Here is a 24,860-nt window from a genome sequence, read left to right on the forward strand (position 1 = left end):
CCATCTGAGTCAAAAAGAGGTGGTGAACCGTGACGGGGGAGGATGCATTTGAGGCGTAAGGCAGGACTGCCAGAGAATTCAGTGTCCGATGTGCTTGGGTGAAATGAAGTCATCGTCATCAGGTATAACTCTGCAGGCATCTCTCAAATTTGCCCGTTTTCAACCTCAGTTGGTGTCCAAGTCTGTTGTAAGGTCAAAAACTTGCACGGGATTGCCTGACGTTACAGGGAAAATTATGAAAGTCAAGGATACGGTGTCCCCAGTTCAGTGAAGGACAACTCTTGGCAGAGGGAAGCAGCGTTAGGCAGAGCTCTGCCAGCTATTGCAGGCACTGTGCTGTTAGTCTTCCCAAAGAATTCACATCTCTCAACCTTTTTCTGTTTGTTGGTTTGGTTTTTTTTAGTTTGGTGACATTGGGGTTTTTTTTGATGATATCCAAAACTGTTGTATCTGAATTTCCTGAGATCTGATGAGATAATATATAAAGAAATACACAAATATATGTTTCTGCGTATTGACAGCCAAGCCAGTATAGCCACCTTCAAAGACAACCACTGAACAGTTTGTCCAGCCTTTCCTCCCTCCGTCGTTTGCAATCCATTGTGAAATCATACGGAGAAGAGCAGCGTGATAAGATAAACCCTGAGGTTAAAAAAGAAAAAGCCAAGTCTAAGGTTTTCTATACCTATTTTACTGTTTAAAATTCAGCAGTGGCCTGAAATCTGTGTCTTTTTTCTTTTGCATCAGCACAGGATGCAACAGCACATTAGTAGAGTTTTTTCTGGAAAGCATCTCTGAGATTTTTTTCAGCACGGGTGCATAGTTCTGTTTTTATAACACACCAAAGATGTATTTGATTTCTTTGTGTAATTGAGTGGCTCTGTTAAAAGTTGTAGTGGAAGTTACTTTTTTTGGAAGTGACTCTTTCGTTGTTAGGTTTTTGGTGCAGGGGATGCTCGTAGTGCCCAGTGTCCTCCCCTGCTCTGCTGCTACAGCAGCAACAAACCCACACACAAGCCTATTGTTGCCACCACGTTGGTTTGAAATGAGAAGCTAAGGTCTGTAATGTCAAGATAAGGTATTTTATCAGCTTTTAATTACAGCCTGTTTTTAAATGGGTGCATACAGAAGTAGCACAAACCCATTAAATGGTAGTGCTGAGTTCTCATCAAGAACTTGTTTACTGGAGAATCAGTCAAAGGAGGTCAAAAATGCCACCTTCCCTCCCTGGTTATTTTAAAAGCTCTATAGCACGAACACCCTTTTTATTACTCAGGCTGATATTTTAGAAATATCTTTAGGTGTCTACAATTTGTTTCCAAAAGTGTTAATTGGGCTTGTGGGGAGACAGTCTATTCCAAATGTAAAGCTGCTTCCCAGCATGTTTTATCTCAGGATATCCCTTTTATCAAAGGAAATTAAGGTGCATTTTATAACGTCCAGCGCCACATTACCAAGCCTGCAGCAGAGCAGAATGAATGCAGTAAGCCCAGTGTGCCGCCACGTCCATTTTTCTTAGAACTTTTTAGCGATTTATCGAACTTGGGTTTCAATTTATGAGCGAATTTAGTCCTCCTGAAAATGAAACGTCACTTTTGGTTTTGCATCAAGCATAATGCAGGCGAGCTCTTGCTGGCGTTTGCCGCGCAGCCCTGCCGGTGCAGCCCTCCCTTCGTCTGCAGCGCTGCCGATGCACCGTCCTGCGCCCTTCCCGCAAAGGGGCTGGCAGGCTCCGAGAAAATCGCTGCTGTTCTGTGGTAGATACAAACAACAGCTAACACGAGTTGAACCCAGCTTTGCTAATTAACCTAGGCAAGATAAGGGGGTTTTAAATCTGCGGAGGAGAGGCAGATTGATGCTTTGGAGAAGGAGTTGTTTGGATTTTGTAAAGCGCTCTGAGCTCCATGTGTGCTCCAAAGGCTTGCGAAGGAAGGGAGAGCCAGGGGTGCAGGTGTTGGATGGTCAGTGGAAAGCCCCATTCAGCATTCAGCAGCAGTTCAGATAAAAGCAAGCTTAAAAAATGGGAGGAAATAAACCTGAAAATTTAATTATTTACTGCTGCTGCATAATCTGTCCTAGCTCTTGTCTCCTAACCTTGAAGAAAGATGTATTGGGCATAGAAAGATACAATAGGCGTTAGGGTGAGGAGAGACTTTGAAAATCTGCAGGCAGGGAGGGGAGGCAGACGTTCTCTGATCTCATGTGCCATTTTTTCCATTATATGCAGGCTTCTTTTTGCCCTACTAGCCCCCCAGACAGTCCAAATCTTTCTGTATAGTCCCCACTACCTCCCAGCCCTTTTGTAGGACAGCGAGCAGGGGAACTGACAAGCAAGTTATTTAAACCAGAAACGAGTATTTTTATTACTACAGCGCACGGCTAGTCCTGGCTTTGTTAGTGTCTTTTGGTCAAGAGTGCAGCAGAACGATCAGCCACCGGTACAAACCCCTGGGTCTGCGTGGGTTAAAAAGGTGTAGTGCTTTGATGTTTGACAGGAGAAGAAACACATGCGTTCTAGGGCCCACTCACAAATTTTATTATACTTCCACTTTAGGACAGCTGTCCAAAACCAGGCGACAGCGTTTGGTACTGCACGCCCTCCTCCTGTTCCCTGCTTCCTTGAGGAAGGGGTGGCTTTGAGTTTTATAATGCTGCTCTCCATCTCCCTGCCTTAAATCACAGCACGATTCATCTTTCTTTTATCAGTTACGTGACTTTGTTCTTCTGCTTCCATTCAAGAGCTGCAGTGAGAAGACACAGGGTGCTGTCGCTATGCCCTCATAGCCATCATGTGCCCTGCCAGCACGAGGTCCACGAGGCAAGGTCCTCGGTGCTTAGGTTGGTCTCCCAGGACTTGGTCTGATCGCAGGAGTAGAGAGGAGGTGAAACACATCCTATTGCTTACAGTCCTGCAGCAGGAGCGCTGGCCTTATATCTGCCAAGGGGAACCCGTCACAAATCTTAACATCTTGTTGATGCAGGAGAAGTGGGCTGCGGCATGACATATTTACTGCCAATGAGAAACACGGCCATTCTGCTAAATGCTGATGTCCAAATTGTGGATGCAGCCTGAAAAAGAAAGGTTGCTGTTGTGGGGAGAAAAAGAGAGAGACTTCTCTTCTTCAAAGACACAGAAGGCTAAACGAGCTGTTCACGTCATCTCCGTTTTCCTTGGGAGAATTGGTTAAGTTCTTTTGTATTTCATTGCCCTCTCCTCCTCTTCTTCATGGGGAGAAAAAGAAAGAGATAACCAATTAAATATATAACGTGGAGGAGCTGCAGCCTCTCTTTGTGCAGAGGTATCTCCGGTTCTCACATGCTTACTTTCATATTCAGTTTTCATATGCTGAGCGGATCACTTATTAATTGTTAAATGACTGCTCTGCAATTCCATTATGGAAATGATTTCTACTTCGGTACCGCTTGCCCTTGAGTTGAGAACAAGAGGTCAACCAAAATTAGATAACTTTTCTTTGAGTCTTTTCTCTTTCTAAAAAAAGATATGGTTCAACACGATGCCTGTCAGGAAGACTGCCGTGAAGTGCTGTGCATTAAAAACAAACTTCACGGCAAGGCTGGTTCTGGGATCATGTTGGGAAATGGTGTCCTAATCTGTCCTGATTAGCCTTCTAAACAGTGAATTCAGACTGTCAGGCAGCATGCCTGTTCTATCGCCTGTATTCATTTCTAGGATGAGTTTTGAAATGGCAGCTTGAATAAATCAAAGTTGTAATATTAGCAGAGGCAGAGAGCTGTGGGGCAGAGCCTGCGACCCCTTGACTTCAGTGGGGTTCTGCACAGGCGTAAGAGTCCTCCCACACTAATCTCTCTGCAGGATTGCACCTACAGCTTCAGCTTCCGTCAAGAGCCTTCGCTTTTCCTCTTACACAAGGAGAGAGGCTGGGGTAAAAAAAAAGAGGAGTTACGTATCATGCAGCAAGCATTTATTCCTCCAGTGTCTCCCTGCCAGCACGTAGCGCTGATATTTTAGTGCATTTGATCCAAAGGTCACTGAAGTCAGTGCAGAGATTCCCACTATCTTTAGTGAGCTTTGCGCCACACTCAGCAAGAGCTGCTGTTTTGCTGATAAATCCGAGTGCAATGCCTGTCCCGAGGCTTTGGGACAGTAATAGCAGCAGTGTTGGAGGGGCTGTAAAACGGGCTGGACTGCAAATATGTGGCTCCCTCCTTTCTGTTTCTGAGAGGTTTCTCATGGTGGATTGAAAGACTGCAGTTTGCATTCTAAAGGAAATGGGGAAAAAATACCAAAAATTAATGAAAACAGGTTTTTTCCAATATGGTTTTTTTCCCCCTCGTAAGTTCATACATTCAAATTACTAAAAGGAAACAAGTGTAGTTATTTCGGTGCTGCTGAGAATATGTGTTTGCAGTGGCAGCGTAACTCTTGAGTAGTCCCTTTTGTCCCCATAAATTCTATTTTCAGATCATTGGATAGGGTATAAATACATGCCACAAAAACAGCAAAAAAAAAAAAAATAAGCCTGTTTGACCTGACCACTTTGTCTTGTTATATATTTTAAGAAGGAGAACACAGCCAAATGCATGCTGAACTGCAGGCATATTCTCAAGCCTTTGGTACGCTATTTTCATACTGTCAGAGGAGCCCTCCTGCCCCAATGAGAGTAACTTTTCACTGTCCGTTTAAAGGCATGTTTGCGTGTAATTCAGGATCTGTGTGATGCGCCAGTGTGTCAGGGAGTTAATGTTTCTGTAACGAGAAGGGGATGCTGCTGGTGGTGCGCCTGCCTGCGAGGATCTGTTTTGTCAGGCTTTGGGCTCTTCTTCCTCTAGGTGGTAAAATACCCTAGAGCAAATGGGTGCTGACATCGCTGTGATGCTGTAAAAACATAGATGTGCATAAACGGATGCCCTTGAAAAATTATGAACAATTCCATTTTGTGGGCACAAATGTGTTTGCTGTAGCCGGGTTGTGCTGATCTGGAGCTTCGGTGCAGGAATACAGGCACCTTTTGGGTAGGGAGCTTCTTGAGGGTGATGTCTGTCACTATTCCGAGGTGCAAAGGATTTGTGTGGCCTTTACTAACCACTTGGGAAGCTTGCAGCAACCAAAATAAAGACCACTGTACTTTTTGTTCACCTCTGTGTGTCAGAACTATTTCAGCAACATGCCCTGTGCTCTCCTCATCTGCAGTTCTGTTTCAGGCAACGCAGGTGCTGTTCAGAGCGCAGGGCAAGTACGCACTGTTCAAGAAGGAGCAGAAAAGAAGGTTTTAAACATGTCTCGTTCCAAAATACTGATTCAGAGTAATTTTAATCTTTGGTCTTTTCTTTGACCAAACCAGGTATGGTCTTGGCTGGACACACTGGACTGGAAAAGCCACGACCTTCTGGCCATTGCCATCCACAGGAGCGAGCGTTGCCTGCTGCCGTGGAAGACAAGGCCACTTGGACTGCCTTAGGGTATTGGTTTCCGCTCAGCTTTTAGATTTGGTTTCCGCTCAGCTTTTAGATTTGGTGTAATACTTTTACGCAGGACATTAATGAACACTTGAATCCTTTATGTAACAGATAAACTAAAACATTAAAGAGCTGTGAGGGAGCAAGAGAGGTCTGTTTTGGGGATGCTAACCAAGCTGCTAAGCCTGCAAGCTGATAGCGCTCCCAGACAGAAAGTGCCGGGATCCCAAGTCACGCAGCCTCCTAAAGGTCAGGTATTTTCTGCTCAGGTTTTGACTGTATTCTTTGACTGTGAGATTATTTTTAAATGCCGATTACTTCACTGTGTCTGCATAGCTGGTGTAAAAGTAATTCTTAACCCCACAGCTTAGTCCTGTGTTCCTGCCAGTAAATATTGCAGTAACAGAGAGGAACGTGGTTGATGCTGATTAGATTAAGTAAACTGTTAAGTTAAAAGCTCAGAAATTCCGTTATGTAATTAAGAGTTAACTAAATGCACAGCCTGCAAAGTCCAGTCTTGGTGATACCCTGTAACAAAACCATGCCCTGGTGGCACGGAGGGTTCAATGTTACAATACGGTACTTTCCAACACATTTAAGAAAATGGTAAATAATATCACAAAGTAGTTGGAACTCAGTTCTGAAAGGGTTTTTTTTAATGATGTTGAATGATGCTTGATTATTTTTTTTTCAAGTCATGCTGAATGACTCCCATATCAGAAAACGGGGAGGTTGAAATGTAATGAATATGAATATGAAATCCAGAACTGATTAAAGTTCTTACTAGGGAAGCTGAATTTAGGGTACGAGCAGAAGATCCTTCCAGTAGAGGTTCTCTCTCTCTCAGACTAATTTCATGTTGCAATTAAGTGCTACAAGACTGAAAAAACAGAGACTACCTAGGTATTTGGAGATGAAATATGGATGGAGAAAGCTGTAGACCGATACTTCAGCTCTGTGGGCAGGCTTAAAAACACCAAACAAACACAATACGGTGCAAGAAAACAAGCACAGCTGTCAAACAGGCTAGAAATAGAAAAACGTGGATCAGCACGGGAAGGCAATGACCATAAGTGAGGAAGGACATGTACCCTTTAAGGTCCCCTGCAGGGGACCTTCGGGAAAAGTACATCACCTTGCAGTGGTTCCACCGAGGGACTCTTCGTTAGTTAAGCGCTGACACAGCAGACAGAGCTCAAATAAATGATGATGGAGCTTTCTCACCTCTGGTACCCTTGTGAGCACCAGCAGTGGAAGGACTGCCCGTGGTGGGGGAGCTGAGATCAGCTGGAGAAAAACGGGATTAAGAATTAAGATGAGAGCCTGATACCCTGCCAGAAATTTAGTATATTTCCTTTAGTTTTTAAATACGTGCATTGATTCAAATCTCACAGTAATACAAAGGTAATTTAATTTTTTTTTTTTTAATGCAGTCTTTATGCGCTCTGTGTACAGTTTGGTAAAACTTGCAGGTATCACTGTATCTTTTTTTCTTTTAAAACTCTTAAGCCCTGCCAGATACCTGGAGGCATGCACTGGGGCATTCACATGGAGGAAGATACGTACTAATGTTAAACGTAGTATTTCAGCTCCTGTTTCCCAAGGATTGCATCCTGTGGCAGACACTGGAGTTGCATAGGATTCCCAATAGCTTTCTTCTAAATGAGGAAAAATAATGTGAAATTTCTGGTCTAATTTACATTTTTAGGGTGATTGGGGACTGGCAACCATGTTTCCAAATTAACATGATTCCACATAAAGCTTTTCTGTACCATCTCCCAAACCAGCGTTAGACTGGTCTATGAGGGTCGATTCAGACTAGATACAAGGAAGATGTTTTTTACAATGTGGGCAGCAAAACACTGGCAGAGGTTGCCCAGAGGGGCTGGAGATGCCCCATCCCTGGAAACACTCCAGGCCAGGTTGGAGGGGGCTCTGAGCAACCTGGCCCAATTGCAGATGTCCCTGCTCACTGCAGGGGGCTGGACTGGACGACCTTTAAAGGTCCCTTCCAACCCAAACTGTTCTGTGAGTCTCCGATTTCCAAAAATTGACCACAGCCCCCTAAATAATTTCTCCCTGCGTTCCCCCTGAATAAGCCGTGACCTTGAAGAGTGCCAGCGCTCCAGACGTGCACTCCTCTCCTGGCTGTAAGGAGGCGGCGGTGCCAGTGGGACCGGGGAAGAGCAGGGCTTTTCCCCAACGCACGCCAGGCGATACAGGTCTGCAACCCACCTGCACAGAGGTCCTTCAAGCTTGCCTAGCAGCAACGGAGTCCGTGCAAAGAATGGGTAGAACGCAAACGCGTGGCTTGGTGATGATTTTAACTCTCTGCTTGTTTACACCTTCTTCTGCGTAACAACCCGGCTCAAGACCCCACCGGAGTGGCATGCCAGCATCACCAAGAAAGTGTCAGTGGACTAAGCAGGTGAAGCGATTTCTTTTTCATGCTGTTACACCCTATTTCCTTCAAGCCAGTCGAGCAGCAAGAGAAAACCGCCCCTGTTAAAGATTAAACATCCCACGCTCGTTATTTTTGGGTCTGAAAGAACTCTTGAGCTTGGCAGTGCTTCAAAGATGCTGGAATTCAACTGAGAAGTCTTGATGTGTTTTCTGTGTCAAAATAGTGTCCGTAGGGGCAGAGAGGAGTTTGGGAGGGCTCTTTTTGCATTATTTTTTAGAAACCGGCTTAGATACAGAGATATCTCACTTTTTAGTCCTGCACCGGGAGTTAGAGCGTAAGAATTTTTGTTCTTCTGCCGCACCTCCGAAGTCCATTCCTATCTAAAGCATGCAACAGCAGTGGCAGTGCCTTTACTGAGGGTTACCTGACTCCGTATTCAGTGGCCTTCGGCTCCGACCAACGTACATGGCCAGTATTTCCCGTGCCAGGCTGAGTCCTTCCCCAAACTGGTTTGTCCATCTCCAAGATCAAGACAAAGAGGGAAAAATGTTTGGGAGGTCTCTCCTTAAATATCTTGTCATATAGGAAGTGCTGTAATGCATTTTGGGAGAAAAAACTTGGACATTGTAAGCTCAAGGTTTACAGCAAGGTCAAGAAGGTGCCTCTTGGTGTCCTTAAGAAAAAAAATGGCCATAAAAAATTTAGGAGCCTCTGAAAATCTTACTTGTGCATCCTTGATAATTTGTCCAGCAGCTCAAATCCTAGAGGATTTTACCTGAACTGGGTGTGTTCCAGCCCACGCAGCCTCTGGCTGCTCTGGGCACTGCTGTAGGTGCCTGGCTCTGGGTTCGAACAGGCTGCCCAAGGGCAGGACGCTGGGCATCATCAGAAGGTAAGAGGCAGCCTGACACGTAGGACAGTGAAACGCAACCTCCCAGCCTGTTTCAGCCCGCAGAGCCCTGGCGTGAGGCTGGCTGCGCCTGGTGTTCCCCACTGTCTGGGTGCCCGAGATGCGGGCAGATCTGCAGAGCCCTGTGCTAACAAGCACCGGTGGTTGGAGCCCTGTTGAAAAGGTACGGAGCGCTATTGAAAAACACCACAGGTTTCTGAAAAAAATGGGGTAGACGTCTCAAACTGTGGCTGTATCTGAGGGACTTCAGGTTCTGCATCTCTTTGCCTGTTACCAAGTGCTGAAATGGAGCCAGAGCAGCCTCGCGGGGAGGGTCGCCCTCAGCCTCAGCATCGGTGCTCAGCGTTGGCCTGTGGGGCTCGGCAGGACAGACCAGGCTACTTTTAATCCATCATTATTAATGCATTTCAGTCGCTCCCCATTTATGAAGCTGGTTGACTATGGGGCTGGAGAAATCACTGGGAATTCCCTAACAAATTCACAGTTTTATGATTAGTGACTTGAACTGTGAACAGACAGGAGACCAAAATACTATGTATATTGTATACATTTAAACATACACGGCTCTGCAGCAAGGGAGAGCTATAAAGGGTTTCCCGTTCCCTTAACCTCCCGTGGTGGCCAGTGACCGCGGCAGGTTTGGCAAGGCTTCGATGGGGTAACTGGAGTCTCAGCTCTTGCAGATGTCGTAAAAGTGTGCTGGAGGAACCAGGTGAGCACGCTTAGCAAGTGCCAATCAATCAGATAAGCCCACGTTAAAAGTTACAGGTACAATCTGGCAGAGTCTCCCATAAATGAGAATGAAGTTTGCATTTCGTCAACGTAAACAGGTCTTTTTTTCTGAATTGTGCTGGTACCGGCAGAACTGTGGCTTTTATTGCCTTCCCTTTTGGGCTATGGCAAGTCGCCATATGAAGTGGCTCAGAACCCAGGGTATTTTTTTTTTAAACAAAAAACCCAGGGTGTTTTTCCCTTGTAGGAGAGACATTCCTGGTGTTTCCTCCAAAGCAGGCGAGGGTTTGGGCTGAGCGGTGTCCGTAACGACTGAGCAGTGTCCTAGCAGCGCCTGGGACGCAGCGGTTATGGCTGAGCCTCTTTCTGTAGTGAAACGAAATAGGAGATCACTAATCACAACGCAGGGTAATTACCCGTGCTAGGTGCCCACCGTTTATGCATTGTCAGCCTCGGTATTTATGCATTGTGGTACAATATTTTTAAGTGGAGGCATGGATATGTAACCCTTGTAATACAGAGTGGTGTAGGGGGAGTGTACAGGGCAGGACGCTGCCCTCTGGGCATTTATGGGGAATACGTAAGGCTAAAGCAGGTCAAAAAAAGGAAACGGGTACAAATCAAAGTGATTTAAAAATAAAAAATAAAAAGAGAGGAAGTCGTAAAGCTTACAGAAGGCTTGTGAGGGTGGGAGGCGCTGGCCCAGGCTGCCCAGCGCAGCTGAGGGTGCCCCATCCCTGGCAGTGGCCAAGGCCAGGCTGGACGGGGCTGGGAGCAGCCTGGGCTGGGGGGAGGTGACCCTGCTCGTGGCAGGGGGCTGGAACTGGGGGGTCTTTGGGGTCCCTTCCGACCCAAACCATTCCGTGATTTTGTGAAACCAACACCAATTAACATCACCAGTTTGAAAACAGCGTAGCCATATGTAGTATATGAAGCTTGCACGAAAGTATTAAGCTATCTTTTTTTCTTGTTAATTCTTTATTCTACATTATTCTTGTTAATTCTTTGGTGTGAAACATGTAAGATCTATAGTGTATGCTTCCTTCTGATTAGTTATACTGATTAAAATATGGTTTGGATTTTTTCCTGTAACACTTTCTGAAAAGAAACCTGTGCTTCCCAAAGACCAGCAGGCTAAAGCATGTGCATCTCTGCATCCCTAAATACTCATTTTTCCCATAAAATATAAAATACTAGTTAGATATTTTCAGTAGCTTGGTAACATAAAAGCAATGACATTGTATTTGCTGTGCAGTATCAGAGACCTAGTCTTATGCTCCTGGAATTACTCCAATTTCTGCAATCCTTTATCTGTTTAATCAGTGATATTACAGGCTTGATGTTACATTAAATGTATTAAAAAATCTGCAAGCAGGTTAACTTTTTTTTTTTTTCTGTGGGGATGTAATATTCATTTGCTTAAGAGATTCTTGCTTCATGTAATACCAAAATAATGGAGAAGAATTAGAAGGCACTTTCAGTTACAAATATTTGTACTTTATTTTATACAGTATTATGGAAATGAATTGCACTTTACCTTTGCGTTTTTGAAGGCCATGATTATAGGTTTGCTGCAAAAGTAGCTCTGAAAGGAACTAAAATTAATGAGTTTAGTATTGCCAGAAATGTGGTCCTATGAAATCAATGGATTGCCAGCCATTCCAATTTTTCTGGAATTACCTAGACTTTGCTGTCATCATCTTATGGCCCAGTGCATCTTGCAGAATATTAATGAATCTAAAAATAACTCCTGAAGTTTGCAGTGGGGACCACGAGTGATGCAGTGCGATAGAAGATTTGATGCAGCATCTCATACTTTTATTGCCCTGCGTTGGTTTGTGGCAGCCCAGGGTTTGGTTTTCTTCTTTCTACCACTTATCAGGCATTCCCAATCTGAGAATCTAAGCAGCAAAAATAAATCGTGCTCATAAACGCCTGACAGAAAATATTTCCACTTTGCATGAATCACCCGGTTCAATGTGGTATTACTCTGAATTTTGAATAAGAAAAAATTAAGCTCAAATCCAGTATTTTTCTTCTTTTTGGGTCATCTTTTCCTACTTTGAGAACATTGTCATGGTAACTTATACTTTTTTTTTTTTTTTTGAAGCATGAATTAGGGGGGTTGTTTCTGTCTCACTCTTCCCGCATCCGTGATGCGTGAAATGGCGTGAGCCACTGCTCCTTGGAGAAGCAACCTTAGGGAACCCGGGAGTGCTCAGGGCTGGGAGGGATCTTCCACCCCGAGGGTCTCCAAGGAGATCAAGTGTAGCTCGTTGTGTATTTTGCCATTCCAGCATCAGGTGCCGCAGCTGTTTGCAGGGCGAGGGCTGTGGGGCAGCACTGCGCGTAGGGCCACGGGTGGTAGCTCGCAGCCAGGCAGCTTTGGGGGGCCACGTCCGAACGGTGCGCCGGGTGCCAGCGAGCGGCCCGCCGAAGGAAGGTTTGGAAGCAGGTAATAGTAATGATAATGCAGAGGTGAGTTTATCAGGGTTTGTTTATCAGGGTTTATGTTTTTTGTGCCATCAAACACGATAGCAAAGTCCCACAGTAACGAGTAAGTTAAGAGTAGTCTGCAGTGAAGGGAGGCTTCTGCGCTAGCGCTTAGCAGCATCATTGCAAAAACGGCTTTTCAGATGTTCCTTTTCCGAGGAAAACCCATCCTTGCACTGTTTTAAAAAGCAGCCAATTTCCAGCTTGAATTTTGGATTATGTTGGGATGTTTTTTAATTTCTTTTCTCTTGTCTTTTTTGGGACAAGGGAGAGTGTTTGGAATCGTTTTTCTCTTTTTTTTCCCCCCACCTTTTTTTTTTTTCCAGATTTGCATTTCTTTATCTTGCAAGCGTCTAAGCAGGTCCAGCTAAACCTTGAAGGTAGTATCTTAATGTTTCTGTCTGTGTTAGAGAAATAACACTAATGTGGAGGATGCTATTAATACCTTCGGCAGTGGCCAGGTCGCTGGCGTGACTGGGGCTGTTTGCCAGCTTCCTTTTAACGCTGGAGCCAGTGGGCTCCGCAGACAGCTCACTGGCGCTGCTTTAGAGCCGCCGCTGTGCCCTCTGCTCCCAGCAGCGCTGATGTGTCAGGGAGGGACTGAAGCCACCTTGTCCTTTAAATCTATCGACATAAAAGCCAGCCAGCCAGCCCTGGTTGAGTGCTGCGTGAAAAAAGGTCTAAAGGATTTTGACTGGTTTGTGTTTTTTTCACCTGCAGAGCTCAGGGGTGCAGTTATTGCCATCAGGTCTGTGCTACCCCTTCGCCACCGCTCTGCCTTTCCTCACTGGCTCCTTCCAGGCACTTTCTCTTCAGCTACGATTATTATCTTTTTCGTGACTAAGAAATAAGAACAGGGGTAACCAAGAATGGGCAGTTCTTGGTTGTGAGGATGGGCAGCTGGATCACACGGGCACAGGCAAAACCTCTGGTGCTGAGCAGGCAGGGAGGGGAGCAGAGCGGGGCAGTGTCGGTGCTGCCGTCCGGGTGGCAAGGTGTGGCGCGGGAGCTGCTGAGGGGCTCGGCTGTTACTGATTTTCCTGTTGAAATGCTGTTCCGCTGTGACCCAGGGTGTTATTTACAGGGTAGGCCCTGCAGGTGTTTTACTAAAATAGTGTTTAAATGGAATTGGCAAACTGGAGGAAGTGGGAGAGCTGAGATTTTCAGGTAAACCAGACCACGTTTTGGTAACCTGAACTCACGCTGCTGAGGCAGGTTGTGTCGCAGCCCGTGTGTACGTTTCCTTTTACCCCAGATAAAGTCGCAATACTCGCTTGCGAGAGTGCGAAAAAAATGATGATAGGCTGTGGCTTTACTCTGAAATCAGTGTTTTGCCTTTTATGTTTAATTAATGCCTTGGAAAAAAAGGAACATTTGTTTCTGGTTGTGGGTGTTGCTGGAGATGAGTGCGCCGTGAATTCCCACGCGTGTCTGCGGTGGCACCCGCGGCCCTGTGCGGTGCTGCCCACACCATGGCCTGTGCCCCGCTGCCCCACGCCGTGCCCCGCTGCCCCACGCCATGCCCCGCTGCCCCACGCCGTGCCCTGCTGCCCCACTGCCCCACACCGTGCCCTGCTGCCCCACGCCATGCCCCGCTGCCCCACGCCATGCCCCGCTGCCCCACGCCATGCCCTGCTGCCCCGCTGCCCCACGCCGTGCCCTGCTGCCCCACGCTGTGCCCTGCTGCCCCACGCCATGCCCCGCTGCCCCGCTGCCCCACGCCGTGCCCTGCTGCCCCACGCTGTGCCCTGCTGCCCCACGCCATGCCCCGCTGCCCCACGCCGTGCCCTGCTGCCCCCGCTGCCCCACGCCGTGCCCTGCTGCCCCACGCCGTGCCCTGCTGCCCCACTGCCCCACACCGTGCCCTGCTGCCCCACGCCGTGCCCCGCTACCCCACGCCATGCCCCGCTGCCCCACGCCGTGCCCTGCTGCCCCGCTGCCCCACGCCGTGCCCTGCTGCCCCACACCGTGCCCTGCTGCCCCACGCCGTGCCCCGCTACCCCACGCCATGCCCTGCTGCCCCACGCCGTGCCCCGCTGCCCCACTGCCCCACGCCGTGCCCTGCTGCCCCACGCCGTGCCCCGCTGCCCCACACCGTGCCCTGCTGCCCCACGCCATGCCCCGCTGCCCCACGCCGTGCCCTGCTGCCCCCGCTGCCCCACGCTGTGCCCTGCTGCCCCACGCTGTGCCCCGCTGCCCCACACCGTGCCCCGCTGCCCCACGCTGTGCCCTGCTGCCCCACGCTGTGCCCTGCTGCCCCACGCCGTGCCCTGCTGCCCCGCTGCCCCATGCCGTGCCCTGCTGCCCCACACCAGCTGCCCCACGCCGTGCCCTGCTGTCCCGCTCCTCGTACCTCACCCGCCCAGCCGCTCTCGGGACTGTTTTATTTGCCCCCCGTCGGCTTTTCTGTTTGCAGCCTAGTTTGGTTGTGTGGTGCGTTGTGAGTTAGACGTCGTGTTAGTGCATCACTGATTTACCCCAACCCTGCCGCTTTGATGTCAGCAAAGCCCGCGGTTTCTTCAGTGTGCTCAGAGTAAGTCGGAGGTGTTTCTGAGGGCAGTGTTTACAGGGCTAATTCTGTTGGAAAGATGACGGCTTAGCTGGTAGTACATGCGGCTTTGTCTGTCCTTGTGTGTCTCCTCAGTGCAGGATGTATATTATTCAGACTTACAAGTACACCCAAAAACCAAAGGCAGGTTCTCCTCCTGTGTGTTCCAGCACTTTTTCCTGCTGCAGAGGGTAAGCCCGCCTGAGCCAGGTGCCTGGTGCCCAGCCTGGCAGCAGGAAGGTGCCGGGGGGCTCACGGGCAGCTGGCGTGGCCGCCTGGGCTCCTGCTGGGCTCCCCCGAGCCACCACACGTCCCCCCCGCGGATCGGCGCGATCCAAGAGCGCTGGCCCCCCACCTCGGCTGCACAGGACACCGGGCAGCTGCGCAGGCAGAAAATCCTGTGCATATCGTGGTAGTGTCACGCCGTGCCGCAGGCATTCCCTGCAGGTTTCCCTGTCCAAGCTAACATGAAATGCTGCGAGGTTTGACATCGTGACTCCCCAGTCCTTACTTGCCAGTGATGCACTCAATTACTTACGTAATATACACTTGGTGGTTTTCCTGCTGAACAAAGGAGGTGTAGGAGATTTGCTTGGCTGCAGAATATTTGGTGATCTGGAAGGAAAAGTGACGTGAAGTAGTAAAAAAAACTTGTAGTTTATTGCTTAGCCATGAGGAATGCAGAAGCTGTTAAAAATCAGCACAGTTCGTTTCTGTAGGAAACGTTAAGCTATCCCTTTCACACATCTGGCTAAGAAGTGGAGAAATAAGTTCCTTTTTATTGTAATCACATATTGCTGAATGGTTGGGCTTCAGCCCCCCCCCCCCCCCCCAAAAAAAAGGCAACACTTCTGAAGTCTGCTACTTTTGTTAATAACTTTTATTGAAATTCTGACTTCCACAATTCTTTCTAAGAAGAAACCCTCTTTGCTTACTGCAGTATCAAAAAAAAGTCTGTAAGGATAACAAGGTTTCCTTGCTAGCGAGCAGATGCGTAACTGCAGGTGTAGAAGTGTTTTTATCAGCTAGTCCTTTCCAAAATCACTTAATGGCTTAGTTGACCAAAAAAACAGGGAAGGCTGAAGATGAATGTGAGTTCTTAATCACAATGACAGGCACCAGGGTGGCTGAAGGCAGGCTGAGTTTCTGGTGACATTACAGGTTTGGTTTTTACTTACGCAAGGGGCACGTAAACCTTTAAATCACGCTAATCTGAGGCAGAACCTAAGCCAGGAGAATGAAATATCTTCCAAAGCAATGAAATGACTTTGAATCCCAAGCTCTGCGGAGCAAATGACTGTGGTGCCTGTACCAAAAAGGTAAGACGTAAAAGCCCACGACACCCCGGTCGCTGCGGGAAGCTGCCAGGGGTGCAGGAGTCTGTGCCCCTACCTGCCTGTGGGGCTGGCGGTGTTTGCGCACAGAGGCTGATGCTTTTTCACTGTCTACAGAGTTTGCTTTCCTGGTAATTCGAGATACAACAATTCCTTTACAAAGAGCCGTTAATGATCTTATCATAACGTTAGTGATCTCTATCACATCAGGTTGAGAAGGCTTCTGTGCACGTGGGCCGGGTGCGTTGGCTGGTGGCCACCCATCATGGGGCGTCACTGGGGTTTCTTCTTCCCTCCCAGTCCCTCAGGACACAGTCTGTGGGTCCCGGTTCACAGCATCTCTGCCCTTCCACTGCCGCAGGCCCGAAGCGGTTCTCCTCCCGCGGGCCCCTCTCGGTAGTGGCACCCACAGCCCCGTGGTGTCGAGGACCCCAGTTCAAGGAGCTGTGAGCAGGCTTGTTCCCATGGCCATGGACCCTGCACTCCCTGCGGGCACGTCTGAAATCCACGGGGCTGAGGATGGGCGCACAGCACCATCTGTGTTCTCTGGGCGCAGAGTTTTAAAAAGCGACTGCTTTTAATATGAAATAGTATCTAACTGTGCAAACCCTGCACGTCTCCGGGTCTCAGTTCCTTGAACGCGGCTGAGGCTGCCTGTGTGGAGGTGCAGCCGGCTCTGCCGAGCCGCGGGAGCTGCTCCCCAGGTAGCCAGCCAGCTCCCAGCTGGGCAGCACCTCTGATGTGCGGGAGGAAAGCCCCCGGCTCCTTGAACCCGTCTGGGCTGGGGGTTGTTACGGCCCTCGTCAGCGCTTCGGTGTCTTTGTGCAGTTCCTGAGCGATTGTTGTTTCCTGCCCCTTGGCAGGGGGTTCTCCGCACCGATTTGTCCAGGGTGTTTCCACCTGGGTAGGCAAATATTTGCACGTAGCAACCTTCACCGTCCTTGGGCCAGCGAGCGCGAGGCACGACACCCTGCTGCCTGCAGCCCTACCAGCCTCTACCTCGTCTCAGTTTGCTAACAAAGCTGAATTCCTCACTTTTGTGTTGGGACATGCCCCAAGCCACCACCCCAGCCCCTGGAATGAGCCTTAGCCAAGACCTGTCATGATCCAAAGCAAATTTACCCCCAGCTTACAGGGCAGCCCTGGCAGTGACCAAGTTCCCAGAATGCTGAGAACTGCAGGAGGTCTGCAAAGCAAGTGGAAATGAATGTGAATAAAACGATATGTGCATTCAGAGGGGGTTATTTTTCTTTTTGCAGTACAGATGTATCAGAGATGCTGGAAACTATTTTAACTAGCTGGTCAAACTGACGCAATAGAGAACAATTGCATTTTTTTTTTAGTTTTGAATGTGTGAGGATTGGTTTTCTAAAAATACATAGTTTTTTAAGTGTAGTTACTGAGATAAAGTTGTGCTTCTCTTAGCCTCCTATATAAATATTTTGCAGTGCTATGTTGTTACTGAAAAAGAAAAAAAAACCTAGAAGACCTGATTCAAGGCTGGGGGGAGTTTGCGTTTCTTGGATGTTTGTTTTGCAGCTCCTTTTTATAGCCCAGGCTCAGGAGGGATGTGGGAGGAGGGGTGGGAAAGCGTGGGGGGGGGAACCAAGACGGCAGCAGGAAATGGACATCCATTCCCACACCTTTCCGCGAGCAGCGAGCAGGGAGCTTGGCTCTCCGACCCGCCGGTGATGTGCACCTGCTGGCATCGCAGGCAGACATGCTCTGAGCCCCCCCTCGGGCACATGCACACGCTTTTTTGCAAAGGCCGTGGCCGTGTCCATCTCCCTGAAGGGCTCGGCTGAAGTGCAGGTTTCAGTCGGGCTGGCAAGCGTGCCATGCTGCGTGACTTCGAGGCAATGAACGGCTCGTTCCGTCTTGCTTTTGCTTAACTACAAGAGATCAATATGGGCTAAATATTGTTTTAACACTAGGAAGTATCAGAAGGGATATTTGTTTCTGGCTGAGGAGCAGCAGAGATACCAGATTTGCCTTGCTCCTGGAGGACACCGTAGGGGAGCAGTGGGGAGTTTTGAATTTCGCAGCTCCATCTTATTTCTTCTTCCTTTTTTCCTGGAGGATGTAAACTAACAAAGCATTAAGTAAAACTAAAGCCCCGTTCTGAGTGGCCTGATTTGCAGCCCTCTTGGTCATGTTTTAGGTTGGTCCACATGAGAGTGTAATGACTGCTCAACCCACACAGGAAAGTTTGAGCTGCTTTACAGGTAAAAGTGTGCTTTACGAGCACACTTACACTTGTACAATCCAAGTAATCCAAGAGTATCCTTTTGCTCAATTTACATCCCTTTTAACTGAAAAAAACCTGGAGAGGGGAAAAAAAAAAAGTCCTCCTTATGCCTTGGGCTGGTGCAAAAACATCTTCTTCACCAGAGCTGGGAGCTTCAGCCTTCACCTGCCCGCTCGCGGTCGCTGTGTGATTACGCTATAAAATCAGGTTTCCAGATGTTAAGGGTTGCAGGGGCACTCTGCGTGGGGGAGGGCTGGCGATGGCTTGCCTGACTTGGGGTGCACAGCTGCGCCTGGGAAGCCTGGGATGGCAACGGGAGTTTGGCCTTGGAGTTCATCCTGTCGAGGACTGTGACCAGGGCTGCGAAACGTGGCACGGCCACTCTTCTCCTAGGTGGGCTGTCAGCCTGTGGCCATGGCACACGTGTTGAGGAAAGAGAGGTGAGATTACAGAGTTAAGAGCTGTTTCCAGATGTTGTCTGTGAAACGAGATTTGTAATGTGTTACAGATACTGGGATGACTTGGGGTTGGTGAGAAGAGCTTTGGATTCTACAGTAGCTTTTCTGTGAAAGCGAGCTCAGAACGATGTCTGGTCAGGTCCGGGAAAACAAGGATGCTAAAGCTGGGGAGAGGTGGCTGGGGGAGCCGAAGGGGTGTTGGCCCTGCAGTCCGGATTTGCAGCACTTGCACTGATGGGGCTGGCGCTGCCCGGCGCTGCTCATGGCGCTGGAGAATGGTTTGCTGCAGCAAGGGTCTGCCTCCTGGTTTCAGCACGATGCGTCACAGAGCCTGGGGGTTAACTAGCGGGTTGCTTGAGATTTGACTTTTCCAGTGCTACCTCACCAAGGAATGTGTAGAGAGTTTTTTCAGGGTTTCATTCAGGCTTTCTTACGCACTCTCCTACAAACACACCTTCTTCAGGCAGGTGCAACCTCAGTTTTTCCCAGTGCACTCGCCAGGACAGGACAATACAGGAAAGCCCATTGCCAAATGGAGTTAAGCAATCAAATTCCTCACCAAACATTGTCTTTCTGCACAGTGACCGGCTGTAATTATGCTTTGCTGTAATTGTGCTTGCAGAGATATTTTATACAAGGTACCTGCCATAGGGTGCGGCAATAACTGTTGTCAAGGACAGGAAAAATGGTGTGAGAGCCCTTGCTTCCAAGTCCCAGATTTCGTATCTGTGTTGTTACTGACCCTGAATGTTTAATGCTACTTTTGTGGTGTCTTGGAATGTACTAAGTGATACTGTAGAGATGAACGATTAGTTTAAAAAAAAACAAGCCACAGCCTTACGGTAACAGTTTCCAGTAGGATGCTGTTCATGAGCATAATTGCTTGCTCAGGCAAAGGCCTTTCCTAATAGTCATCTGTATATTCTCCAGGGAATATATTCAGTTACGTGACTATTACTGAACTTTATTGATACCTCATTCAATCACAGCTCTGTTTCTACAAAACCTTTTGTAATCAGAAGCAGCTGCATACTAAATACATAAATGGATCTCTGCATCTTGCTCTGCTGGCTGAAAGGGTCATTAGCAGATAAGATGATAAACATTTTGCGAAGACTGACTCATCCAGTGTAGCTGTGGTGACTTACCAGCACCTGAGTACCAGCATTCGGGGAGAGGCAGCCATATTTGAGGACAAAAAACCCTAAAGGGCACGCTGCTGCTGTTGTATGACCTCTTCCTTCTTAGAAAGTTTCAAGTTCTAAGGTTTACATCATGGTTTCCATTTCTGCCTTGTTCTGTGTGTGACTGATGTCCGGGCAGAAACCCTGGCACAACGTTTCGTGCACTTGCACATGCTTGGCTGCCTGATCACTGGCTTCTGGCACCTCGTCTCTTCCCGCTTATTGTTCTAGCAGTACCTTTTGTTGCACACAAAATGACCCACTTGCTGCTTCTTCAACATTTTGGTTTGTATCTCACTTGCTGGTTTGTTTCTTACAAAAAATGAAACAATCCATGAATCCTTGGGAGAACAAGAGAGGGTAAAAGGTAAAACTGTTCCTGATGCCTGGGGAAAAAAAAAAAAACTCGGCACAATCCTAAAATGCAGTTAGTAAAAGTTGATGGCTTTAATTTGTCCGATGATTTTATCCTTGTGTATTAACTATTAATTCTATAAATGTGAAGGATGAAGTTGCGGTGTTTTGGGTAGATGCTAACTGTATAGAAAAAACATACTCTGAAATAATGATAGAAATTTTAGTCTGGTGGAAAACAGATGAGACCTGGAGATGCCCTTGTGCACCACAGGGTGTGTATTATGTACAGAAATTCGGTGGCTATACAGTGATTCTGATGGCTCAGACTATTCCAGTGTCTCATAAGGAAACCTCCCTCCACACCGGCTGCACTTTCATCTTCAAATACTTCCCACTTGTTTCTCTGTCGCTGATGGTGCTTCACCTGAATGACCTTTATTTAGTACACAGTCATACTCCTGGCAATCTCGACCATTTCTTCTGCCAGGCTCACTATAGGAAACACTTTGTACCTATAGGCATACCAGTAGGTAATCCTAATGGACTGGAGATCTCAGGAGGCTTTTTCACATTGGTGTTCATTAATGAGTTCCATATAATTTGAAATTTAATTTTTTTTAATATATATATATACACATATATTTATTTTTTATGTGTATGTTTTATTTTCTGTACCTTTGACAAGATTCTTTTACTATATCCCAATATCCATTTTTGTCAGAGAATAATTACTTTTTAAGATGTGACAGGACTTTTCAGAGCAAATCAGTGCTGCTTCTTAACTGGATTCTAAGTTTATATTGACACTAGAGCCCATGCGTAAGAGGATGTAAAACTGTCCCGAATTTCCAGACTGGAATGTCCTGTACAAGACTCTGGTTTGGGTTCTTCTTTTCTCCTGTATAAAATCTGTTTTTCCTGTGTGATGAGCTCTGTATGGTGGCTCCAGCTGCTTTGCAGTTCCCAGCATCTGCAGTGACAGCTGTGGGGATCACCAGACTGGAAAGAAAGGTGGAAGTCCCAGATATAATTACATTTCTACAAGTTTTGCAAAAGTCTGCAGCTAAGGATAGACGCAGACTGATGCCTGCATTGAAGGGAAGGGCGGGCAGAGCTCAGCCTTCCTACGTCCCCTTTGGCAGCTGCTGGCTGGCCTGCCAGCACGTGTGCTCTCGCTCGGTAGGTGTGTAGCCAACCCCTGGGTCTACTGAGGTTATTTAAGTGGTACCAGGAAAAAAAGGAGACACAACTTGTCAGGAAACCAGAACTTGCTATCTTCTTGTCTTCCTTGTATGCCTGAAAAAACATAATCTTTCTCAACTATTGTTCTTTCAATTTTGTTTTGTAGGAATCGGAGTTTCTCTGTCTGGAGTTTGATGAGGCCAAGGTGAGCCAGATGCTGAAGAAACTGTCGGAAATAGAGGAGAGCATGACTTTGTTGACTCAGACCACTTAACCAAATAAAGAGATTGCAACTCAGAAAACAAATGACCCTCGGTACTTTTTCATAATTCCTGATTCTGCATATAAAGTAGGTAATGATTGTTAAATCCTGATTATAAGTGCACAGTGCGTTCACAACCAAGCGTGGGCTGTCGTACTGTGAAGCTTCTCATCCCCCCCCCCCGACCTGTTCTCCAAGGCGGCGGCAGCGTTGGTCGCATAAAGCTTTGTGTAAACAGGCCTTTGAGCAGCGCGTAGCTCTTCTCTTTCCCCCTCAGTCAATCTGTGGGTCTTCCAGATGCTGTCAATGCTGGGCTGGATGAACAGCAAAGGTTAATTGGCCAGTTGTGGCAAGGGAGAAATGTGCAGAAGAAACAGGCAGACTGCGGGGAACTCATGTTTATCATTCCAAACCATGGGCTATGTAGGACAAATCCACCCGCGTGAACTCTGCCTGCTTAGAGCGTAAAGCCCGGGCGAGCAGATGAAGTGCAGTGAGTTCAGGGAGCAGAGAGACAAACATACATTTCTGTAATGGTGAGCCGCTGCGCTGCTGAGGATTAAATGGTCCCCCAGGGTGTGAGGTGGCCAGCCTTGCTGCCCCGTTCAGTCACACCTACCTGACGCCATGGGGAGCCAGGGGACGATCAGGGGAGCATCTCGCGGGCAGTGGAAGGTGTTGGTTCCCCAGAAGGAGCAGCCCTCCTGCACGTGCTGAGCACCACATCTGGCAACCTGCTGGCGGGCCTTCAAAGCCACTTCTAACCCACCCCCCTGAAGACCATCCGTCCTCATCAGCCGTCTGGCTCTCAAGCTGTAGTAGCACAGCCCTGGGACCCAGCTGCACGGTGTTGGAGAGGCAACTGCTTTGTCAGAGCACAGTTCAGCTTGGCTGCTCTTAGTCCTGTTTGTTGTGATGTTTGTTTTGACCTCAGAAAATCCCAGGTTAAACCCAGGGTTCTGGTGTTTGCACATTCAGCTTGGAATTTGGGTAAAAGGACAATGCAGTGGGCAGCCTGGCAGGTTGAAGCCCTATTGGTGAAATAGTTGCGTGAGGAAGACTTCCAGAGGCAGATAAGGTATGTACGGGGCACCAGGATCTGAGCTGCCCAGGTTGCCGTGGCTCTTGGCTGTCCTGGGCATCCACATCTCCCTTCCACAACACCAAACTGCAGAGCAGCCGCTGCCCTTCGGCTAAAGAGGACTGAGCAGAAGTATTTTCATTTCAGATGTTTCCGTTCAGGGGCGCAGGGCCATTCAGGCCTCGCCACAGCAGGATGTATAACCACACTTACTGGCTTATCAGTGCAGGAGGGCTCGGAGGGATGATGGTCCCTACCGGAGAGCTGCCTGACAGTCCACAAAGTGGTGACAGACCAGGTGGAGATGACACCAGCCCACTGTTTTGCTTTGTTCCTTAGCCGGAAGGTGTGCACACACATTTGATTGGAGGCTACATTGATTCTTGCCATTTTATTTTAGCTTCAATAAGCAACCTCCTCCTGAGCTAAAATTATATTGAGGGCTTGTACCAAGATAGAGATGACAACATAAAATGTTCTTGTGCCATAACTAAAGTATTCCTCATTGCTTCTCCTTGTGAATTTATTGCTTGTGGAGTTGCCAGATTGTACTTGGCTGCAAAATCTGTTCAGAGCAAGGGAAGGGCACCTTTTCCCATCTGCCTGGTCAGAAGGGAAGGCATCGCTCAAGCCAGTTTGTATCACTGCACTGGGAATTAACGTTTCCTTTCACGTGCCTGTCCCACTGCTGCCTTGTCTCTTATGGCCACCTGGTTCTCCCCTCTGTCCTGCAGAGGAACTGTGCAGCCCTCAGCTCCTCGCTTCCCCCATCTGCCTCCAGCTGATACTTGTGAGAGTGGAACTGGACTGTAACCACAAACCAATCCTCACACCGGTCCCCAGGTAACCAGCTGCCAGCGCGGGTGTGAAATGCTGAGCGGTTGCCGATACTCTGAGCTTTCCATTTGCTTTTTCATCAAAGCTCATTAAAAAGTTTTTCTGCATTTTAGACCATGTTAAAAACAAAAATCAAGGTCAGGGAAGGATTGTGATCTTAAGTAACTCGCGCTGTGTCAAACATTGTTTTATTTTAACATGGTCAGAGGATAGGAAAATGTGCTATAAATGGAAATTAAAGAGAAACAAACTGGGAACAGATGTCAGGAAGTATTATTTCATGCAAAGGATAATAAATATGTGAAACAGCGAACCAGGCAAGGAGGCTGAGGCAAAAAACATTGGGGTCATTTAAGAAATAATTGGATACTTTCCTAGTAGAGGTGTGAAGTTAAAAAGGCACTCATTTTTATGGGTAGCTGCTTCCCTCTCTTCCTAACCCTCCCTCCCCTGAATATCTCGTGATCCCAGTTTTCTTCATGGTGGATCTTTGTAAAAACTGTGGAAAACAAGGGAAAAAAAGCTGAGTGTTTTGAGGACCACACTCTGCCCAGCCCTTGGTAAGGGCACAGGAGTGTCACTGAGCAGCAAAATTGTTTCTGCTTCGCAAGGTTTGACATGGGCAGGGAAAGAGGATGCTGCGATTCCCCAGACTGCTGTAATCCCCAGCTGCCGCTGTGGCACGGAGAACAGATTTCCCCCTTGAGCAGGACCATGCCTTCCTGCTGAGATGGTTTATGTGTGTGTTCGTCCATCTGTCCCTCCCTACAGAGTTTTGAACCTATTGGCCACTTTTGGCTGAACTTGGAGGAGAAGAGGTCTCTGGTGCTGCTCTGCTTTGCTTACTTGAGTGAAGGGCACAAGACACAAGCACCCATGGCTTTTTCTTGGGATTCGTGGATGTTACTTGCTGTCAGTGGTCCCGCTAAATATCTCTGTGATGTCGGCAATTGAAAGCTGCGGCTTACGCGCCTCAGGAGGAATTTCAGATTCCTTCCCCAAAGCCTAGATGTAAACTGTCCTCAGCTGGAACGCATGGCCAGGCACTCCTGCTGCGAGTGGGGCTGTGTGTGGATGCTGGCCTCCTGCATGGGCCCATCTGAGCAGGCATCCCAGTGCAGCCCTGTTGGCCATAGGGGCCTCATTTGGTTTTGGAGACCACTGCTGCTCCTGTGCCTGCGTGCTGAGCCATGCCAGCAGTGTGACACCAGGGCCATCACCTCCTCCTCCTCTTCCTGCTCCTTCCTTCAGGGAGCAGCCACATGGCAGCGTGCCCCGAGCTGCCAGCTGAGCGTGCTGGGCAGTCTGTCCTTCTACAGCAGGGACAGGAGCAGCTCAGCACAGCCAGAGGAGGAAAGTGAGGGAGATGGGGAAGCAGCAGGGGGAAGGGT

At 48.1% G+C, this 24,860-nt stretch overlaps 1 protein-coding gene across 5 annotated transcripts in view; it reads left to right on the forward strand.

The window, feature by feature from the left end:
- COMMD1 (copper metabolism domain containing 1) overlaps positions 1–21,595 on the forward strand; it is a 79,715-nt gene extending 58,120 nt beyond the window's left edge. For all 5 annotated transcript variants that reach the window (XR_008748212.1, XR_008748213.1, XM_055811147.1 and 2 more), the window contains one exon: positions 21,456–21,595. Coding sequence is in view for 3 of the 5 variants with exons in the window: in XM_055811147.1 (XP_055667122.1) it covers positions 21,456–21,563 (108 nt within the window). In the remaining 2 variants the exon portion in view is untranslated. The remainder of the gene's footprint in view (positions 1–21,455) is intronic.
- The last annotated feature ends 3,265 nt before the right edge of the window (positions 21,596–24,860 follow it).

Source organism: Falco peregrinus, chromosome 7 (genome assembly GCF_023634155.1).
Source record: "Falco peregrinus isolate bFalPer1 chromosome 7, bFalPer1.pri, whole genome shotgun sequence".
NCBI lineage: Eukaryota > Metazoa > Chordata > Aves > Falconiformes > Falconidae > Falco > Falco peregrinus.